The sequence below is a fragment of the Miniopterus natalensis genome, chromosome 9, assembly GCF_054644295.1.
Source record: "Miniopterus natalensis isolate mMinNat1 chromosome 9, mMinNat1.hap1, whole genome shotgun sequence".
In the NCBI taxonomy this organism is placed as follows: Eukaryota; Metazoa; Chordata; class Mammalia; order Chiroptera; family Miniopteridae; genus Miniopterus; species Miniopterus natalensis.
In genome coordinates, this window is record NC_142089.1 from 41,908,185 (window position 1) to 41,928,335 (window position 20,151).

General features: G+C 41.6%; 1 protein-coding gene across 1 annotated transcript in view; it reads right to left on the minus strand.

Moving 5' to 3' along the window:
- Positions 1 to 15,977, minus strand: part of WLS (Wnt ligand secretion mediator) — a 98,189-nt gene extending 82,212 nt beyond the window's left edge. Inside the window, exon 1 of the mRNA XM_087820510.1 lies at positions 15,748 to 15,977. Within this exon, the coding sequence (XP_087676636.1) occupies positions 15,748 to 15,853 (106 nt within the window). The 5' untranslated portion in view covers positions 15,854 to 15,977. The remainder of the gene's footprint in view (positions 1 to 15,747) is intronic.
- Between the last annotated feature and the right edge of the window lie 4,174 nt (positions 15,978 to 20,151).

Consider the following 20,151-nt stretch of genomic DNA (forward strand, 5'->3'; position numbering starts at 1 on the left):
TATTGAAACATATGTAATTAAATAATATTCCAAAGAGCAGACAGATATGCCTGATACAGACTGGAGCCTGAAATGGAAAAAGGGAGTAGCATGAACAAGTAGAGGAGTTAATGGTTTTCATTTTATCTCATTCAAGCCACAGCAATTAAAAATCTTAGAAGATATAAACTTCTGAGAGTGAGATTTCTTTTAGAATTAGCATAGAGTACTACTATTAGCAATATTTTATATTACTTCGATTATCTTCTGAGAGGAAATCATTGCTTTAAAAAAAAAGTTGTTTCTTGGGAGGGTTGTGCCTCTAAACTATGGACTTACATTGTGTTTCTTTACAGTCTCTTTCTCATTTTCAAGAGTGGTAAAGTTTAAATAAAACATGCTGGGTCAATAATAATTACATTTAAGTTCCTAAATGCCCTTCTTTTTAAACCCCCACCCCAATTACATCCTACCCTTGAGGATATTTACAATCCTCTATGACACATGCTCTACACCTCTTGGTTCAAGGAAAACACACCTACAGCATTTCAAATTAACTACTGACCCTTACTCTCACACTATAAACAAACCCTTTTCAGAATCTCAATTGCATTGTGTCCACATTGATTAAAGCTTGAAGCCTGGTGACCTCATGTGGTGTTAACTTCTCCCATGCACCAACAGCATTCTGCCTTTCTACTCAATTACCCCCTTTGGTGCCAGAGGATCGCTACCCAATGAACATACACAATGGATTTCTGCTTCATTACACTAACCAACAGCAGGATAGAAATAAGCAGGAGAGGAATAAACAAGCTAATTTATCATGAGGACAGAGCAAGCTTTCACCAGTCTCGCCATGGAAAACTTCAGTGGTTAAACGGGGAATATCAATAGTCTGGGGTAATGTTTATGATCTTACAGACTATAGACAGAGCCACAACAGAACCTCAGTAATTAAAGAATTCTGCAGATTAGCAGGTGTGAACAACACAGACACAAAACCCATGCCTTAAAACTCTGGGGTCCTACATAAAACCCACTGAATAATTATTTTGGGAAGCACAACCCAGGGCTTTGGATAACATGGACTGACACCCTGGTAATTTGCCCCAAGGGTTCGACCTAACTGTGGGGCCCCACTTATTCATCACTGACAAGGTGTTCAGAAGAGCCCCAGCCTCTTTGTGAGAAGGATCTGGACGCCCCCCCACTCCCTTCATTAGGCATGGCAAGGGCACAGCGGCTGATTGAATTAACAACTTTGGAGGGCTTTAGTCCCAGTTCCCAGACATTAGCACCATCATCCAGAACAAATTAAAAGTCTCACAGCAATTAAGCAGATTTTTAAAATGAATTTCCCATGGTTCAATGGTTCAACAAGCAACTTGATTTAAGTATTAGAGAAGAATTTAGGAGGAAGACGGGAGGAACTGACTGTTGAATTTCCAAAATAAATATACAATGGTAGAGGCATAAACAATAAACTTCTGAGCCTCTACTAACTAGGCTTTTACATTTCTTTTATATAAAGTTGGAACTTTTCAATCACAGAAGGTGAAAGAATAAAAACTAACACAGAATTGTATTAAAATGATGGATTTCAGGAGAATTATTTTCTTTGTTTTAAATTCCTTTCACATCATTGTATTTTTGTTCAAAAACATAAATGAAAATTGGGTGGGGACAAAAAATGCATGTTTTCAGTTACTAGATTTTAAATTCACACAGCAATCTAAACCTAACTCTGGAACCATCTACATTTCTCTGAACCACTATAACCAGATTCAGATCAGGCACAAAAACTCTCATGTGAGTCTCCCAAACCACTCTGGGTAATTTAACTCCAGGCACTCATTCCTGGGTTAAAAGAATAAGACTAATAGTCTAATAAAATAGTACTTAGCCTATTCTAAGTGCTTACTATTTGCCAGGCACTGTACATTTATTATCTCATTTAATCTTTTCACATATTCATTTAATCCTCACAGCAATGTCAGAAGCACTACTGCTGCCATTTTATCCATCTGAGAGTGGAGGAAACTCGGGCTCTGAGATGAAATAATTTGTTCAAGGCCACATGGCCAGCTAGGGGTAGTGCCAAGATTTGTATCCAGTCACGCTCTTGCTTATATTTAGAATGGCAAACTCCCATTTCCAGTGGAGTTTTACCTAGGTTTAAAGTAGTGATGGGTCAATACCAAAAAAAAAAATCATTATTTTAGAGGGAGGGAGACCATGATGATGTGTTGACCCAGGTAAGGAGGGACTCCTGTCACTTTTTTTTCAAGCCCCTATTTTCTCTCCAGCACCACCACCGTCCCCTTCCCTTACTCTATGCCAGCTCTGTGTAACCCCCTCCCCCCAACCATGCCCCAAACACTCCCACCTCTAGCTGGAAGGTTTGGCTAAGAGAAGTCCAAGTCCAGCTTTTGTGTAACTATCTCCTCGGCTTTGGCTTCTTTCCCTTCCAGCTTACATCTGCTTCTTAAATCTCTGTCCTGCATTACCACCTGGCTCCGCTAGAAAGTCAACAGGCCCAGGTTTCTCTGTGCCTGCAGGTTCACATTTAGCACAGCATGTTCAGGAAACTAGATAAATTCACTCCCACCATCCAGATGCACAAGCTGAGCACAGTGGAATGCAGGGGTGGGTGGTTATTTGAACCCATTATGTTTTCTTGTCAAGGGCAGTTACAAATGCTGGCATCATAAATACATTATTGATCTCCGAGAAGAACTGGAAATATATCTACAAGACTCTTCAAAGAGAAACTTTGAAAGATGAATTTTTCATCTTCAAAATTTACAGAAAATTAAGCAAACTATGTGGCCTTTAAAGAGCCCCTAAAAACAGCTCACATGGAGAGAGAGGAAAACATTTACTTCTTAAAGACAATCAAACACAAAATTTCCATCATCTGTCAACATTCTCATTTGAATATCCAAATTTGGAAATACATATACTAATCTATGTTCCCTTCCTCCCGTTCAGTATGGACAACCAGTCACAGTCAATTCTCTGCCTTTATGTCTAAGTAAAGTCCAAATATGGAGATCAGATATAATGGTAGTCAGTGTAACAGTAGGCACAGGGATTGAAACACTCCATTAGTTGTCAGGAAGCTTCTTGGTTCTAATCTTATTCTCTCACTGTGATTTTTTCTGGGCCTTAGGTTCCACAATATAATAGGAGAATGTCCTTTTCTAAAACTCCAAAAATTATATGTTTTTATAAATCTAAGCATGCAAACCATGAAGGTGACACAATCTTTTAAATTCAAGTAAATAATAAGAAACCTCTCCTCATTTAAGTTATAAAAGGATAACTAGAAATGCAATATTACAAATCATAGGGCACACCTTAAAGCTGAAGCATTTTAGCTACCTCTAACCTCTGCAATAGGCCCAAAATGCAAGGCACTCATCTATGTCTTCAACAAGTATTACTAGGCTCCTATAAGCTGCACTACCCTATGGTAACCACTGGAGATAAAGGTGAGCAAATTAGAACATCCTTGCTCTCCTGTAGCTTACAGTTTTATAGGGGTTACATTTTCATCTTTATTTTTGTTTATAATTTCTTACATTAGAGCACTATAATTTTAGCTAATATTTCAGAAGTAGTTAATATTTTATAAGAAAAAAGATCATCAGTTTTTCCCCTTGAATTTTGACTTTCAAAGGTCTTTGTCATTTACATTATTATCTAGAAGCAAAAAAATTTCCCCATGGACGATGACTTCAATTTTCTAATGTAAAACAGAACTGGGATTCACTCGGCAGCATGCATGGATGGAATATAGCTCTTCCACAAATTGAGTGATATCCATTTAAAAGCTTTGCTACCTGGGTTTATCTAGGCTATAAAGAGCCATGAAGACTGGCCCAGCAATTTAAAAGGCAAAATTTAAGATTCAAATTAAGCCTTGGTGAAAACTGTCCCTAACCAGATCAAAAAATAAGCTAATCACTCTAATTCACCAAATGTATAAACGACATGTTTCTTGGACGGCTGGCTAGCCTGGGTTATGCCTAATAGAAGGCTATCATGCAGGGTTGCAGGATTTCTAATTTTATGTAACCCATTAAGAGGCAGAAACAATCTGCTAGGGGCCTGATCAGATACAGGATGATTAAAAAAAATAACCCACAAAAAACTTAAAAAAGTTAATTAGTGACAACTTCTAATTCAGGGAAATGGCTAATATATATTGATTGATTTAACGCATATGCTCAGGTAACTTACATTCTCCCATTTAAACCCAACAACTTCCCTGTGAGGGAGACATCTTTAGATGAGGAAACTGAGGTTCAAGGTATGTAAGTGGTGATCCAGGTTACAAAGCAAGTTTGATAACACACCAGATCTCACATGCACCGATCACCATGAAACTGCATGTTAGAAAAGGATCCGTTAAAAATCAGACTGCTTTGGATGGAAGGATCGGTAGGTTTATCTTTGAACAGAAACATCATATGGAAAGCCTTCAGCCAGCACCATGCTGTCTTATAGAAGGCCCGTTTCCTAAGAATCCTATGAGAGGCCCAACTCATCAAAAGCAACTTTCAAAACTACTGTAGCAGTTCTGCTTGCCAGGAGAGTTATTCTAAACTAAGGAAGATGCCCAGAGTTAATGGGCAGAGCTGGCATCAGTACTTAACCCAAGCCCTGACCCAGAAATATTATGGCCTCAAATTTATATTAATGTTGCTTTTGTTTAAATCCTTCTTGCAGAGTATATTTTCTCTTTCTTTCCTCTTTTTAACAGGTGGGTGGGGAAGGGGAAATGGGAAATGGGGGAATTCTCCTGATGCTTATAAAAAAGGGAAACAAATGCTAATTGAAAGGTGACCTTAGTATCCTTTAGTTTAAAAATCTTGGCTATCTACAAATTATCCTGTTTCTTTCTCTTTCATCAACTGCTACCTATAAATGCCATGCTCTCTTAGAGCAAAACTCTGTTCTGTTTAGGCGTGTTCAAAGAATGATGCTGGGGATTTAACACCAGCTCTCTCACGGACCTGTGAACTCTGGAAAATTAGGAGGAGGGGTGACTAGAAGGATGCCTAAGGCCCAGAGTTGCCTGTCCTAGCCCATCCCTTAACCTCACCACACAGTTCTGAAAAGGCTGATCTTTTCTAAGAGGGGGTGTGTTCTCTAAGTGATAGCAAACAGGGGCTAAAGTTGGAGCCCAGTTCATACAAGCCAGAACTCGCTCAACAGAAGGGAGAAAAGAAAGGAATGTGGGAACATGTTTTTTCTATGTTTGAGGCATTCTGCTCTCAGGCAAGTTACAACCCAACTGAGAGCAGATAAAATATATAAGAACCCAGAGTAAAAGGCAGAGAGCCTCCAAAGGACCTGCTCTGCCTTGAGAGAGCGCTGGCTTTAATATGGAATCTAACCTTTTGGTGGTGATCACCTGAAGGCAAGCATGTTAAACAGAAATTTAAATGTCAAAATTTATTTGGGCTCAGTCAGAGGATGCAGAGAAGCACAGTGCTTTGTGACTCCGTTCAATTTCAACAAAAAGAAAGGCGGAGGAGGGAGCCTTTACAGTGCAATACACCTCTGGAATCACAAAAATATGCTTGTCAGTTGCAGTCGCATGGAGCCCTCAACATTTTAAGCCCTATTTTGGCAATTTGAAGTTTCTGTTTGCAATTATCTTCAGAGTGAAGAAATGGTAGAGAGGAAAGATGAGCAATTTTGTTGTTTCCTTTGTATGTAAATCAGACCAAAAAATATAGGGCATGTCACTTCCCTTAAACTCATTACGACATCAGAATTATGCTTGCTACAAACATCCCCTGATAGCAGAAAAGTTAGTTACAGAATTTTAGTCAAAGGAGCCTCAGATTGAAGTCTTAAAACTAAACACAGGATGGGTCTTTTGGTTGGATTAGCAAGGACCACAGTTGTGGGATTTTTTTTTTTTTTTTTAGGTTTTAAATTGACAACATTTTCTCAAGCAAGAGGAAGGGAATGTACCATGCCTTCGGCAAGCAAGGAAGGAATTTCATTTTGTTTTTTAATTCTGTAGTATCCTTTAAAATCCACATAGAGGGGAGGGGGAAGGGAGGGGTGGAACGGGTCATTGGGGAGAAAAAGGGACATCTGTAATATTTTAAACAAAAATAAAATTTAAAAATAATAATAATAAATAAAATCCACATAGAACAGCTTAACACTGTATGTAACTATATTGCTCCATAAGAGATTAGCTAAGAATATTAAGTATACAAAGGCAAGAAGAAGATATTCAAGTTATTGCTATTTTATTTTCAAGTAACAGAAAAGTTAATAGAGCTATAAGAACTACAGGTGGAGGATTTTCTTGAGTTCAGACAGAAATCAAATAATCTCCAGCTGAAACTCAGAAGGAGATACATGTTTGGAGTGCTGACTGGCATTAGAACCTGAGTCCAAGCCATGCCTCTGCCTCTAATTCTGTAAACTGAGTCTCTTCCCTTTCCTGGGACACTGATTCCTTCTTAAAGGAGGTAGGACAAGACGGTCTCCAAGGCCCTTTCATCTTTACACTTTAACAGCCACAAGCTCCGCAGCTTTTCTTCAGGCTAAACTACACCAGTGTGTGGACACAGTCACCCCAAAAGCCACACGCATGGCAATAAGATCACTTTAGAGTAGAATCCGTTTTCATATCAGTCTATAATGCAATGGGGCTGTGAATGGGGCTGCTGAGGTGTGAAATGGCCTGCTCATATCACGGAGACCTGGGCATTCTTCCCTTTCTCCCCCTTTGCCCTGTTACCTACCACACTCCTGCATCTCTCTGCCACCAAAGGGTTTCTGTGGTAAATTGTCCCAACTGTTGTAGACTTAGAAATGGCATAACCAAGCTCTATTAAAATTGTGTATAAAGCAGAAATAACAGATAGACCTTGAGAAAAAGCACGAGGGATTCTCTTAGGCACAAAATGTGCATGCTTTAGGAGAAGGATTTAGGTTTGTGTTCTGATTTACTAGTTTTCTGCAATAATAGCTACTATTTGGGGCAGGCTTATTATGAGACATTTCATTAAAGCACGGAATTTATGTTAGGAAGCAGGATGGAAGGACCTGTTTTGTACTTTCAAACCCAAACTGAGTAACGCTTTGGGTCTTTCTCATTCCTTCACTCTCGATAGATCCATGAATCTGGAGGTTTTTGACAAAGTGATGGTGCCTCAAGGAAGAAGAATAGAAAATAAAAAGCATCATGATTAAGTTTGCTCCATATCTAAGAACAGAGAGGGACAGAGAAAGAAAAGTAGGAGGGATGGATATGGAGTTAATCAGATAGTTTCAGACAATAGTCCTCTGGGAATCACATCTCTGGTGGGTCTGGTTCAATGAGATACCCTAACGGGTGCCACGTCCTCGAGATCCTCCCAACAATCATCCACGACACAGGAGGGCTCTGTCCCACATCGTAGTTGGTGATGGCAGCTTTTGTGACTTATTTGAGGTCACGGAAACAAGTCATCTGCAGATTTTGAGCCAAGTTTCTTTCCACTACGTGATGCTGCCTTGAGACCAGGACCTCTCTCTTTGGGAGGGGCTCAGCCAGGTCTAAGGTCAGTTAACTGGCCCTCAACCAGCTCTCTCTCATGAGCTACGTGATATTAATCTGGGGCTTGAAAAAAAACTGAGCCAATTATTCATAGACCCGTTATCTTCTTTCTAAAGAAAAATCAAAACGCCTTGCCGAAACAAATGTAAGAATTTGGCCTCTTCTTTCAATTACCTCTGCTTTCTTGGGAATGTTTTGTGGAAAAAGCCTCTGAGTTAACCCAGGGAATTAACCAGAAGTTTAAGAAGGCCCTATAATTTCTGTGGGCCAGCAAAGAAAGAATACCCCTTTACCAGGGAATATTAAAAGAATGGAGTAGGAAAGACAAAGAGGAGAATATTGTACTTGAAGGCCCAGGATACAAACAGGCATAGCACTAGTTCCATTGGGGGGTGGGAAGGTGAAGTGACATCAGAGGTAGGTTTTGGAAATCCAGGTACAAGCTGTGTCCCAGAGATATGGTCTCATATATTTACAAACGCCTTAGTTTTTCTTTCCTGAGTCCATATTCTACTCCAATCTCCCTTCTCCACACCCACATTCCCTCTCTTGTATTCAACAGTTATACGCAGAGCCAATTGTGTATGCCACGTCCAGGCAGCATTCAGGAGGTCAGTAATTTTGACACGTTTTCAAGTACAACTCTCAGTCACTCTTTGCTGTGTGTAATAAATTCTTTTTAGGGGTAGCTGGGGTGCAGTTTTCTCAGGTTCAACCCACCACCCTCAGCATGGCCTGCAAGCACTGGTCAACATTTACAGTGACTAGTGTGAGAGTTAATATGTATTTGAAATTGGGATCATTTGTATAGCAATTAACTAGGTCCATGATTAGTACCCATGTAGTGATGAGGGTATGAGTTGTGGGAAAAGGGTTGAAGCAGAAAAGGGGAGACAGCTTTCATTTTCTACCGAATCTGTGTAGAATAAGTTTCATCACACTCCACCCTTTTTTCCCCATGGAAATTGAATGGACAATAGGGGAGTGGCATTAGACTTAAGACCATGGCTTAGGATTCAGTCAAGGAACATGGGCTTCAGTGCCAGCCCTCTTATTTTACTCTCTCTGTAACATCTGAAAAGTTCCTTAAACGAGCCTCACATTCATCTGAAAACTGGAGAACATACCTGCTTCTCTAGTTGTTATGATCATTAAAGAAACCAACACACAAACAATGCTTTTCATAGTCAGTGAGTAAATCCTCAAACAGCAACAAATCACAGTAAGCCAAATCTTCCACTACTGGTTGGATGACAATCTGATTATTGTTTTTGCTCTCTACAAGATTTAATTAGAAGTATGGGGGGTGGGAAAGAGCGGAAGAAGGGCTAAAGAACCTTAGCATTTTCATATTCTAAGACATACCGAGCTCTTCTTTTCTGTTGATTAGCAATCCTTTTAGATTAGCTCTATGATGAAAAGGGGAATTGCAAAACATTTAATCAAGTTTGAGGACTTGAAGGCCTCAAGCTCTTCTCCACTCTGATCTCCATCCCCATCCAGGCACATTCTCTGGGAACTGCCCATATCTGGCTCATTACAACAGCTCAGAGAAGACACAAAACCTAAATGGAATGGACATGATCATTTCATCGTCTTGGTGCTCCCCATCTGCCATCATCTCTCAAGAGTCACTGTCAAAATTGAGGACAACAAACCTTTCGATAGAGAAAGTCTATCAGCATTTTTTCAAAAGAACAAAATGTACCTATTCATGCTGTCAGGATGGAAGCCTCTAGTTTGAAATGCCTTCATTATTATGAGTGGGTGTGAATATAAACAAAAATTATCCTTTGGGGAATAGAATTTTCAGTTTTCAGTAGGAGGTTCTTCTTTCAGTTGCTCTACCATCGCTGCCAATTCACACCCTCTAAAATCCTCTCCAACCTCAGCTGACTCCTTCTCTTCTCTTCCTTTGAAGTCCAGACTTACATAACTATATTAATATGCTAAAACCACTAACTAGAGAAAACAAAATCGAGTAATCTACCTTAAAGTAGCAGAACTCAAACACATTATGGTTAATGAACTTGGCTGCTCAGGCAGCGGATGATTCATATAATTGTGGAGACTGGTTAGAACTTGTAAGAAATTGGTTGGACTGGCGTATGCAGACATATCAAAGGTGTCCTCCCTTACCCTTGGCGAGAGCACTGTTTTGCTCTGTACAGCTGGACTCCATTTCATTTATCATAATTTTTGAAGTATTTTCCTTTTTATATGTTACCCAATGATTAAAAATGAGAAATTAGTTGTTTTTCTATTGTTACTTATCAAGTCTTTCTATATTCAAACCATTTTTATTCAGTCCTTGAAGTCAAGAACTTGAGAGATGGAGGCAGGATCACCTAATAGTTGAGAATTCTGTCTTTATTGTCAGATTGACTGGAGTCCCAGCTCTGACCCTGACTAGCTAGATAACCTTGAGCACTTTTCCTAGACCTTTCTGTACCTCAGTTTACATGCTAACTGGGTACAACAGTACCAATTTGGCAAGGCTTCACATGGGTTAAATTAGATAATGTCTGACACAGAGTGCACATTTAACATATATTAAACATTACTTATATTATTTTATCATACATTTATTTCAAGATGAAATATTAATATAATTATTTGATGGTATAATTAATAGGGCTTCTAATTTCACATGTTCTCAAATTCCCAGTAAACGTGTGAGAATTACCTTGATGCTAGAAACCTTGTCGTATGAAATCTTTTGCCGGTGAACTTGCATTTAGAGGGGCTCTTTTCTACCTCTGGCTTCCTGAGGTTACTCAGGTTTCAAGTCCTGTTTCCTAATCCCCAGTCAGCATTGCAGCCGTATTTTGGGCACACAGTAGGCTCTAATCAATATTTTTCATATTAGGCAGGTGATACACATGCACTCTAAGCTAAGGACCTTCATAAAAATCTCAAATTCTAAATCCCCATAGAAACACTTTTATGAGGAAGATAAGGTAAGAATCTTTTCTCAGTATATATGGATTTTTAAAAAATTTAAAGGCCAACTTATTGTAAAATGTCAACTAGGTAGGAAAGGCTTTGAGTCTAGATATGAGTCCAGGCAAAGGACTGAAAAACCTTACAAAGCCACATATCGCACTATTATCTCAAGGAATTATTTCTCACCTTTAATGGGGAAATGGGAAAGTTCCAAAAGAAGGCCAGACAGGCTGTACTGAACAATTAGGTGAAAGCATGATTAGAGATTGTTAGCACAAGCATGATTTTGTTGCAATAATCAAGTAAGTAGCTTAGTTTTTTTAAGTCATTAATGTAATTTCAATTATAAAAAATTTCATGCCCAGCCGGCATGGCTCAGTGGTTAAATGTCGACCTATGATCCGATCCAGGAGATCAAGTTTTGATTCAAATCAGGGCACATGCCCAGGTTGCCAGCTTGATCCCCAGCAGGGGGTGTGCAGGAGGCAGCCGATCAATGACTCTCATCATTGATGTTTCTCTTTCTTCCTCTCTCTGAAATCAATAAAAATATATTTTAAAATATTTTTCACAAAAAATTTTGAAGTTGCATAGTACTTCTACAAACCACATTAGATACTCTTAGTAGTTAACAAAGAGAAAAAAAGGATGTGGTTTAGTCAGATACAACATTTTACAAAATAAAAAGGAAAACCAAATACAAAAAATGTAGGCTAACATTTACCAAAGGGCAATTAATTAGTTATTTTCAAGATTCTCACCACACACCGAAACACCGCAGAATTATAAAGTATTGCTTTAATAACATATGCTAAAATATAATAAACAACACAAGCTTAAAACCTAATGCACTGGGAAACAAACTCTTATATACTCTTCATAATTGTAATTGTATTTAATTTCTTTAAATCCTGCAACTTCTAAATAAAGGATAGTCACAGAAACAAAAACTCACATGAGCAAACCTCAAGACCACCAACAGTTCCTATTTAAACAGTAATAGACAATATAGTATGGGCTATGTCACTGAAAGGCAGTACGTAAGTCCATGTAAAAATTAAGAAAACTGATCACACACACACACACATATACATATATATACACACACACAATAGTCTCAGCATTAATATGCTCACATAGTGAGCTTTTGAAAGAAAGAGCAATCCTTCCTAAAGAAACAATTACTGGTAATTTGTTGATACTTATTTGTACTTTAAGTTTGAAATATCCTCATATATGTATATGCTTAAAATAATGGAATAATTTTCTCTTCACCCAGTCCTGATCTTCATACTCTTAACAGTTTTAGAACAGGTGGGAACAAGTGACCTGCTTTCTCAACCATTATATCCCCCAGACATGACTAATTTGAAGCTGAGCAAATTGCACATAATGGGCCAGGGATTCAAGTTCATGATTTTTTAGTCGGCTGCATTCTTGTTTCAGGGCACATGGTTCCCTCCCCGCCCCCTTCACCCCTGCAGCTGCCTCTCCATGAACTAAATTCACCAAACGTGAAATCAAAGGAAATTTATTTATTTTTTTTAATTTCTGCAGGCTTATTTTTAAGGAGGATAGAGATTAAGCTATATCTTAAAAAAAAAAAAAAAAATTCCTTCAGGGGGTTCTTAAATTTTTAAATGAGTTCTAAATACTAAAGAAGCCAGCCACTTAAGAAACCTTTTCAATACATAAGAAACAATCCGATGCAAGATTGTATAACGGCTCCATTTTTATAAAAGCATAGCATAATTCAGTGACTTTTAAATACCCCAAGTTCTATCATATAGTATATTGCTTTCCAGAGCCTTTTTGCAAAATCCCTTAAAGGTTTAGCAGTATACACACACTAGCACAAGAAAAACAAACAGACAAAATAGGCGTGTGCGCGCACACACACACAAACTTGGCTCTAAGGAGACCATTGGGGCAGGGGAGTGTTTAAGCTTGCTAACCAAAACCCAATCTCTATCTGCTTTTTAACCTAATATTTAAAATTTCCCCATCAATTCTAGAAGGCCGCAACCAGACACCAGTCTAAATGTCATATAAAACTCTCTAAGTACTGAAAAATTCATACATTTTTCTAACTGAAAGAAATCTTAAGCTCATTAACCTACCAATGGGGAGACTGAAGCCTATTGATTAACTGATTTGCCTGGTCACTTTGGGGTACACAATTTGTCATGGTTGTTTGGGGTGTTTGTTTTTGTTTTGTGTTTGTGTGTGTATAGTTACTTATACCCTTATAATCAGGAGCTTTGCCATTCAGGTCTTCCCCTTCCTAGGCTGCCATATTTCCTTTCATCTGGGACACTAGTAATCAAAAAGGAACATATAGTACAGCCAATTCAACACTAAAATTTCACTTTCTCCCTTGGCCTCTGCAGATGTATTAGAAAGACACTTCCGACCCAGGACACCTGACCTCTAACACATCAGTGGAACTGAGAAGTGAAGTTGTCTTCTCACTGGGGAGAGTGGAGGAGGAAGTTTCTGGACTTTGCTTTAACTTTCCAGCCTACAAACTGCTCCCTCATCTACTGATTCTACTCACCCAACTTAGTCGAAGGTCTAGTCTTTGCTCACTTTCACCTGCTTTCCAATTTAGGGAAGTTTGGTGGGAAAATACACCACTTACCTTTTGTTGATATTTATTTTCCATGTTTGGGTCTTGTAGTATACCCAACTTCCTAGATTTCTTTAACAGGAAAAAATAAAAATCTCTAAATGGATGAGATAAAGGCTAAGTCACTGTTCAAAGTGTTTAACATGGACTGGATCTGATCTTTTCAGCCTTCCAGCCAGAACTGGGGACATAGCTGTGACAACTGAGGAAGGAGGGGAGCTAACCAGTAAGTTTACACAACAGTTTCCACCAAGAAGTGATACAGGTATTTTCTTTTTTTCAAGGAAAGTTGGAAATGAAGCTGTTTATTTATCGAAGATAATCTAATTACAGTTATACGCTATCACCAACTTTCTGAGACTGTTATCAAGTATGGCCACTCACCAAGTTCTCCGCGAAAAACAACCCTTGGCACCACTGACTCCAGACAAACCCCTTTGAACGTACAACTGTTCCGATCCTACCGCGACTCTCATGTCTAGCAGCCACTAACTAGAGTCCTTGAAACATCTCCCCGGTACTAAGATTCCGGAAATTATACTAATTTCAGAAGCGCCCTGAGAAACCTAGAACAGTGGACGATGGGCTCTTCAAGGCTAGGAGCAGCTTTAGAAAAAGAAACATGCACCAACAAACACCAGGGAACTGTGTGTAATGGTTCGCTGCCTGTACAAAAACCTCAAAGAGGGTGAAGGTCAGACAGGGATAATAGGCCAATTTAATTCTGAAAGCACAAGGTGCAAGAAATTTTAATTATGGTCTGCCACTGAAATCACACAAGATCCAATGGCATCTAACTGCAACTGCTCATCAAGGGAGACAAGAGGTGTAATTGTAACCGCTGCATAATCGCTGTGAGGGCACAGGGAAGGCTTTCTTCAGTTCCCAGCAGAGAATGTATTAAGAGCCTCGAAAAATCCAATACAAGGAAACAGAGATTGCACATAGCTAAACAGGAGCTTGTAACAGGAAAGCCCAACCTGAGGGTGTGTGTGACTGTGAGTGTGACGGTGTGTGTGTGACTGTGAGTGTGACGGTGTGTGTGTGTGTGTGTGTGTGTGTGTGTTTGGGAGAGGAGAGTTCCAGGAATAAAAAGATGAAGCTGTTTGACCCAAATTGAGAATATGAGCTTGGACAACTCTGAACCCCTTTCTGCTTTGTGGATACATATACTGAGAAAGGCACAATCTCCTCCAGAAATGTCTTTCCTTGGTGAAGCTTTACGCACTCTCCTTTGTTTAAACAATTAGCTTGGATGTGACAGTGATTTACAGAACCAGGCTCTCGTTAATTTGTTCCCATCAAACCCAAGTGTGGAGACAAAACGCCACGCACAGGGGCTCGAGTACCCAAGCCCTCGTCCCAGGATGACTTCGACGCCCGCGCAGCCAGCGCGGACTCTTGGTGACGGGAAGCGCGGAGAAAGCCCTGCGTGGACTTCCCACTCAGCAAAGTTTTATAAATCCACAAAGGGAGCCAAATTTCCCATCCGCACCGGCTGCGAAGTTGGCGCTGAAGTTTGTGCCGGGATGTCCTAAATCTCATAGAGGAAGGGGGCTCGAGGGTTTGGGGAGGCGGGACGATGGACGAAGATGGAGAGAGCGGAGGAAAAGGGAGTTTTTCTCGAGTGGAAGGTCCAAAAGACCGTCTTCATCCCGAAGCCTCTTTGGCTCTGAGAAGTCCTGGCGGGACGCGCCAAGGGAGGTCTCCAAGGGCGGGCGGGTCGGGGGCGCAGGGAGCTGTCACCTGCGCGGGGCGGGGGCGGGGGCGATTTCCTGGACGCCAGCGGAGGACCCCGGGCTCCAGACTCACCCGCCCTCCGGGCTCTTAGCAGTGGGGGAGGGCAGACTCGGAAAAGGGCAAGAGGCCAAAAGCAACACCTTTCGGATACGCTGCTCCCCTCCGACCTCTCCAACTTCCCGCCGCGCCAGCCAAGGACTTTCTCTCGCCGCACCGCACCGCACCGCACCCCACCCTGCCTTCCTGCCCGCCACTCAGACCTGACTGCCTCGGCGGAGGGTGGGAGAGGGGTGCGGCGAGGAAGCCGAGCTAGCGAAGGTCGGGGCCCAAAATACACACTCCCACCCCCTGGCTGAGACTTCCAAATGCGTCTACACTGCAATGAGCACAACCCTGTAACAGGGCTCCGGGTTTGCGCCTTTGCGCCGGGCGCAGTTCCCCGACTCCTCTGTTGTTCCTAATAAAGTCGGTTACGTTGCCCTCCGGAGCTGAATGGGAGGGAAAGGAGAGCAAAAGGGGGGAGCGCGGGAAAAAGCGGGGGCGGGGGGAGCGGTGTAGCGATCAACTTCGTAACCCGGAGCTCCCTCGCGCGATCCGTCGCCATGCTTAAGATTCCCACCCCCGCCACCCCCCTCCTTCCTTTCAAGTGGATACTGAAACTAGGCCAAAACTTTTTCCCCTCCTTTTCTCTTAGCCACTAGACTGGATTGTGCCCCACGGAGCCCCATGGAGCTCTGCTTTCTTAAGCACAATAGCCGGACTAATTAGATCATAGAAGCAAGACAGTGATACTGTAACAAGTAGCCCGAGAGGCAAAGAGGGAAGGGGCCCGAAAAGAGAGAAAGGGGGAAAAGTTTGCAGCTCTCGCACTTACCAATCAAGCCTCCCACCAGAAAGGCGATGATTTGGAACACGAGCAGAATCCCACCAACAATGCATAGCTTCTTGGTGCTCATGTTTTCTATAATTGCCCCAGCCATTTTTGCGCCCCCCTTTTTCTTTTCTTTTGGAAATAAAATGTTTTGGGGTGTGCTTTTGCTCGCTCTCCTCTCAACGCTCCCTCCTCCCTCGCCTCCTTTCTGGGCGCTGCAAAACTTCAGGGTGCGGGAGCGCGGCGAGGATGGGACCGGGACGGCGGGCGCCCGCACGGATTCCCCCGGCGCAGCCGGCTCGGGCTCCCCCAATGCCCGGAGCTGTGATTGTGGCCGCTCCGCCGCCTGTGGACGCTTAAAGGAGCAGGGAAGCGGATCACATGACGCCGCCTCCCTCCCTTTCTTCCTCCCTCCCTCTCGCGCTTCCTCCCTCCCTCCCTGCCTCCCTCCCTCTCCTCCACACCCCCTTCCCCGCCGGTGCGGGGCTCCGAGCTCGGCCGGGTGCCGGCGTCCCGCTCCCGCGTCTGGCACGCAGCTTGTCCCGCCGGGGGCTGGTGTCGTTTTGGGGGTTGATGTTGTTCAGTGGGTTCCCCCTACCCACCCTCTCACACGTTTTCTTTTCTGGTGCTCGGTTTAAATCCCCCGTGGATAGCTTTGCAGACCTTTAACTAAGGCGTTGACTTTAGGAAATGTTCCCCACCCCCCAACTGCCAGAACTCTCTTTAGGAAAGAGGAGGAGAATTTTTTTTAAAGGGACCCAAAGATGCTTAAATCAAAGAACACAGATGCGGCCTCAAGTCTCAGTTCGGCGTCCTTGTTCCTGAGCCCAGACTCGGTTATCAGGCATGTTCCCAGAGAACCCCCTGCGGCACCCCCTGAGGAACCGCGCGCTCCAGCCGAATCAGACCATGGGTCCTTACATTGTATCCCGCTCCATGTGTTTCCAGAGCCTTGACCCTGGCTCTTGCCTTAAAAAAAAAAAAAAAAAAAAAAAAAAATTTTTTTTTTTTTGAAACTCCATCAGAGTTTTAATCACTTCAAAACCCAATTCAAGTCCTCTGCAAAACCTTGCTCATTTTCTTAACCGCCTCCGCGTAATACCCCCTGGAACTGAGCCCCTACAGTTCCTGTGTTTACATTCTTAGCTCCTATTGTAAGGACTTGTAAGGGCGTTTGTCTGCACCGCAGAGCCTAAACTCCTCGGGGATAGGGACCACGTTTTATTCATCTTTGGACCGCCCGTGGTGCCTAACAAAATTCTAGCTCTAGTAGGTCCTCCGCAAACTTTTGTGGACTGAGTAGGTAAGTGATTGTGAAAGCAAGCCAGCCGTTTGCATTTCAAAAGCCTAAAGGAGATACTTGATTTAGAGGGTACACATATTAAGTCACAATGTTTGTTCTCTCTTAGTGAGGATATATTTATATTTATACTTAACTTCCAGAGGGGGAAGGGGAGAGGACTCAGGAGATTTTTCTGCTCTATAAAAGACTAAATTCCTGGGCCTGGTTTTTCCGTGTTTCATAAACTGGTCACTTGGCCAGCACAACACACATTTCCCAATAGACCCTGGGTCCTTTCCATTCTCACACATGCAGGGTTTCCACCACCCACCACCCTTACACACCTGGTTTCTTGCCCCTCCCCTCTCTCCACACCCTCTTGATTCCAAAGGAATGTCCCAAGTCCCGTCTCCTCCTCTACTCTGTTCCTGAACTTTCATTGCCCTTTTCGAAGATGCTATGCAGGTTACACATCATAGAGGTGCTCATTTCTAGAGTTCAACTAGATCCTTCTTGTTGAACTGGTATCAAACTGTATGTGTATAAAACTCTATCTCCTTGGTGTCTAACAGTTCTTAACAGTTCTGGGGATATATTTGCTATTTATTCATTCTTTCCCTAAACCCTTTAACCAGCAGTCACTCATAGAGCCCTTAACCCTCTCCAGGCTTTCTTTTCTAAGCACTGGAGGATGCCAAGATGTGAAGACACTTGCCCTTGCCTTGGCGCCTCGGCTCCCTAATCTAGCTGTTATTCACTGAGTAGTGATTAACACACAGGAAGAAGTAGAAGGAATTCTTGCCAACAGGAGTGGTAGAAGTGTTTGCCTGGTACCCAAACGTAGGTAGACCAGTGTGGCTTATTTGCTTTCCTTCTTTGCCTTTTCAGATGCTTACATGTTTGGTTGTTGTTTTTCCCCTGACAGGAGTAGGTTCCAGGGCGTCATAAATAGAAGTAAAGAATGTCCTTCTCACCTCTGTTGCTAGTTAACTTTACATTTTGTGTTCTCATCTCAGCAAGCTGCCAACTTCCACATATTTAAATAATAATAATGCCTTAGGGTTTGAATTTCCTTTTTTAATACCAAGGAATTTTTTTTTTTAAGTAAAGTTGATAGGATTCAATATCAAGATTTACTCTCCACTTGATACTACTTTTCACTGTTTAGGAAGAAAGAAATAGTGTCCCATGCGCTTCAAATATGAATTGGATCTATAAGAAATTCTTGGCTAGTTGAACTGGTTTATTTGTGTAAGATTAGTGAGCTCCTCAGCTCACTTTTCTTTGAATTGCTACAACACACCCCATCCCTTGGCTCCCAAATGTACGTCTTCAGAGTATCTGAACTAACTCTCCAAAGTCTGGAAATGTGAGGCTTGGAATAAAATACTGGTTCTCCACCAAGGTGATACTCTATTTTGAAAGGGCACTTATTATTTAACATTTTAGTTAAAAATAGATATTTCTAATTGCTAACCAGTGCTTCTAACTTGTATGAGATTACCCATATTGCCAAACTGAGTGAGGGCAGACACATGCAGCATTAATCACCACAAACTGCTTTTTAAAAAATTACAAGTTCAGCCCGGCCAGGTGTGGTTCAGCGGTTGAGCATCAACCTAGGATCCAGGAGACTGGGGTTCGATTCCTGGTCAGGACACATGCCTGGTTGCAGTCTTGATCAATGACTCTCTCATCATCGATGTTTCTCTCTCTCTCTCTCCCCCTCTCTTTTCCTCTCTCTGAAATCAATAAAGATATATTTTAAAAATAAAAAAAATAAAAATTAAAAAAAATTACAAGTTCTATTATGTCATTTTAAAAATTAAAAGTGACTGTTGGATTCTTAATTTCCAAGTAGAAAAGAGTGGTTGAGTTGGCTGGATCTGGGATGGAGTTTAGCTCCCAGCTCTGCCCTTTGCTATGTGTGATCAAAGGCCATTACACAGTTGTATCCCCTCTCCAAGGCTCAGTTTTCTCATCTGTAAAGTGGAGATAATAATAGTACCTAGCTCTTGGTGTTCTTGCAAGATATTATTAATTATTATAATTAGGAACCCTTAAAGGAAATCAATAATCATGTGTAAAACTGATCATTAATTGGTTCTTTCTCAGCTCTAAACTTTTTTCACGCTATAATTATTTTTTGAAACATATTTTAGGAGCAGTCTAGGTGATTGACTCTAACTGACAAGGGTGCTAATAAGGCCAATGTCTCATGTTGAACTCTGAACAACACTCAGTGAACTTTAAACAGAAACATTCTAAAAACTGCTCCCAATCACCAATAAAACATGTGTTTCAAGTCACCAGGTAGATTGTCCCAGGGACTGGGATAGTCCAAGGGTGTGATCCAACTCTGCCAACAGAAATTAATCATTCCAGCTCATTTCACGAGACTTAAGTTGGGCATCCTGATTTACCCATTGTTTATTTGAAGGGTTTGGCAAATGGAAGGTCATAGTGATATGCGTATTTATTGAATGGATGAATGAATATATGTATGAATAAATGAATATCTAACTGAAGATGAATTAACTGCCACTCCTCTCCCTCACCTCATCCCCCACTCCTGTGTAGCATTTACTGACTAAATGCCTATCTGGCGTGTCTATCCTGGGTGATAGTTCGCGCCTACATCTATATATGTGCTGTGTCCTCACCTCCGGCTGGCAAGCTCCTTAAGAGCAAGGGGAGTATGACCTGAGCCTTTGTCTCTTTCCCAGCCCCAGCACAGCACCTTGCACAGAGGAGGGCTCATTTCCTGGAGCTGAGAAAGCCCCCTTTGGAAGCCAGAGGCAGCATAGCATTATCATCACTGCAGTAAATGTATTGTAGAGATCTAAAAGAATTGCATATACCTCCTCAAACACCTAATTTACTTCCCAGAGGGACCTAACAAGAGTAATAATCTCACCGTGAGGTTTCTCCTTCTTATAAATAGCTTTTATCCATAAATGGCATCCCTGTGGCTCCTTCTTTGTTGATGTTTTCTCGCAGTTAGTGCCTGTGAATGTGAGCAGGCACTTGGATTCACACGCTATTATTATTCAGCGTCTTTTTTCTCTTTCCTCTCTCTCTCTTGATAGAGATATGAAAGAATATGTATACATCCACAATTTCTT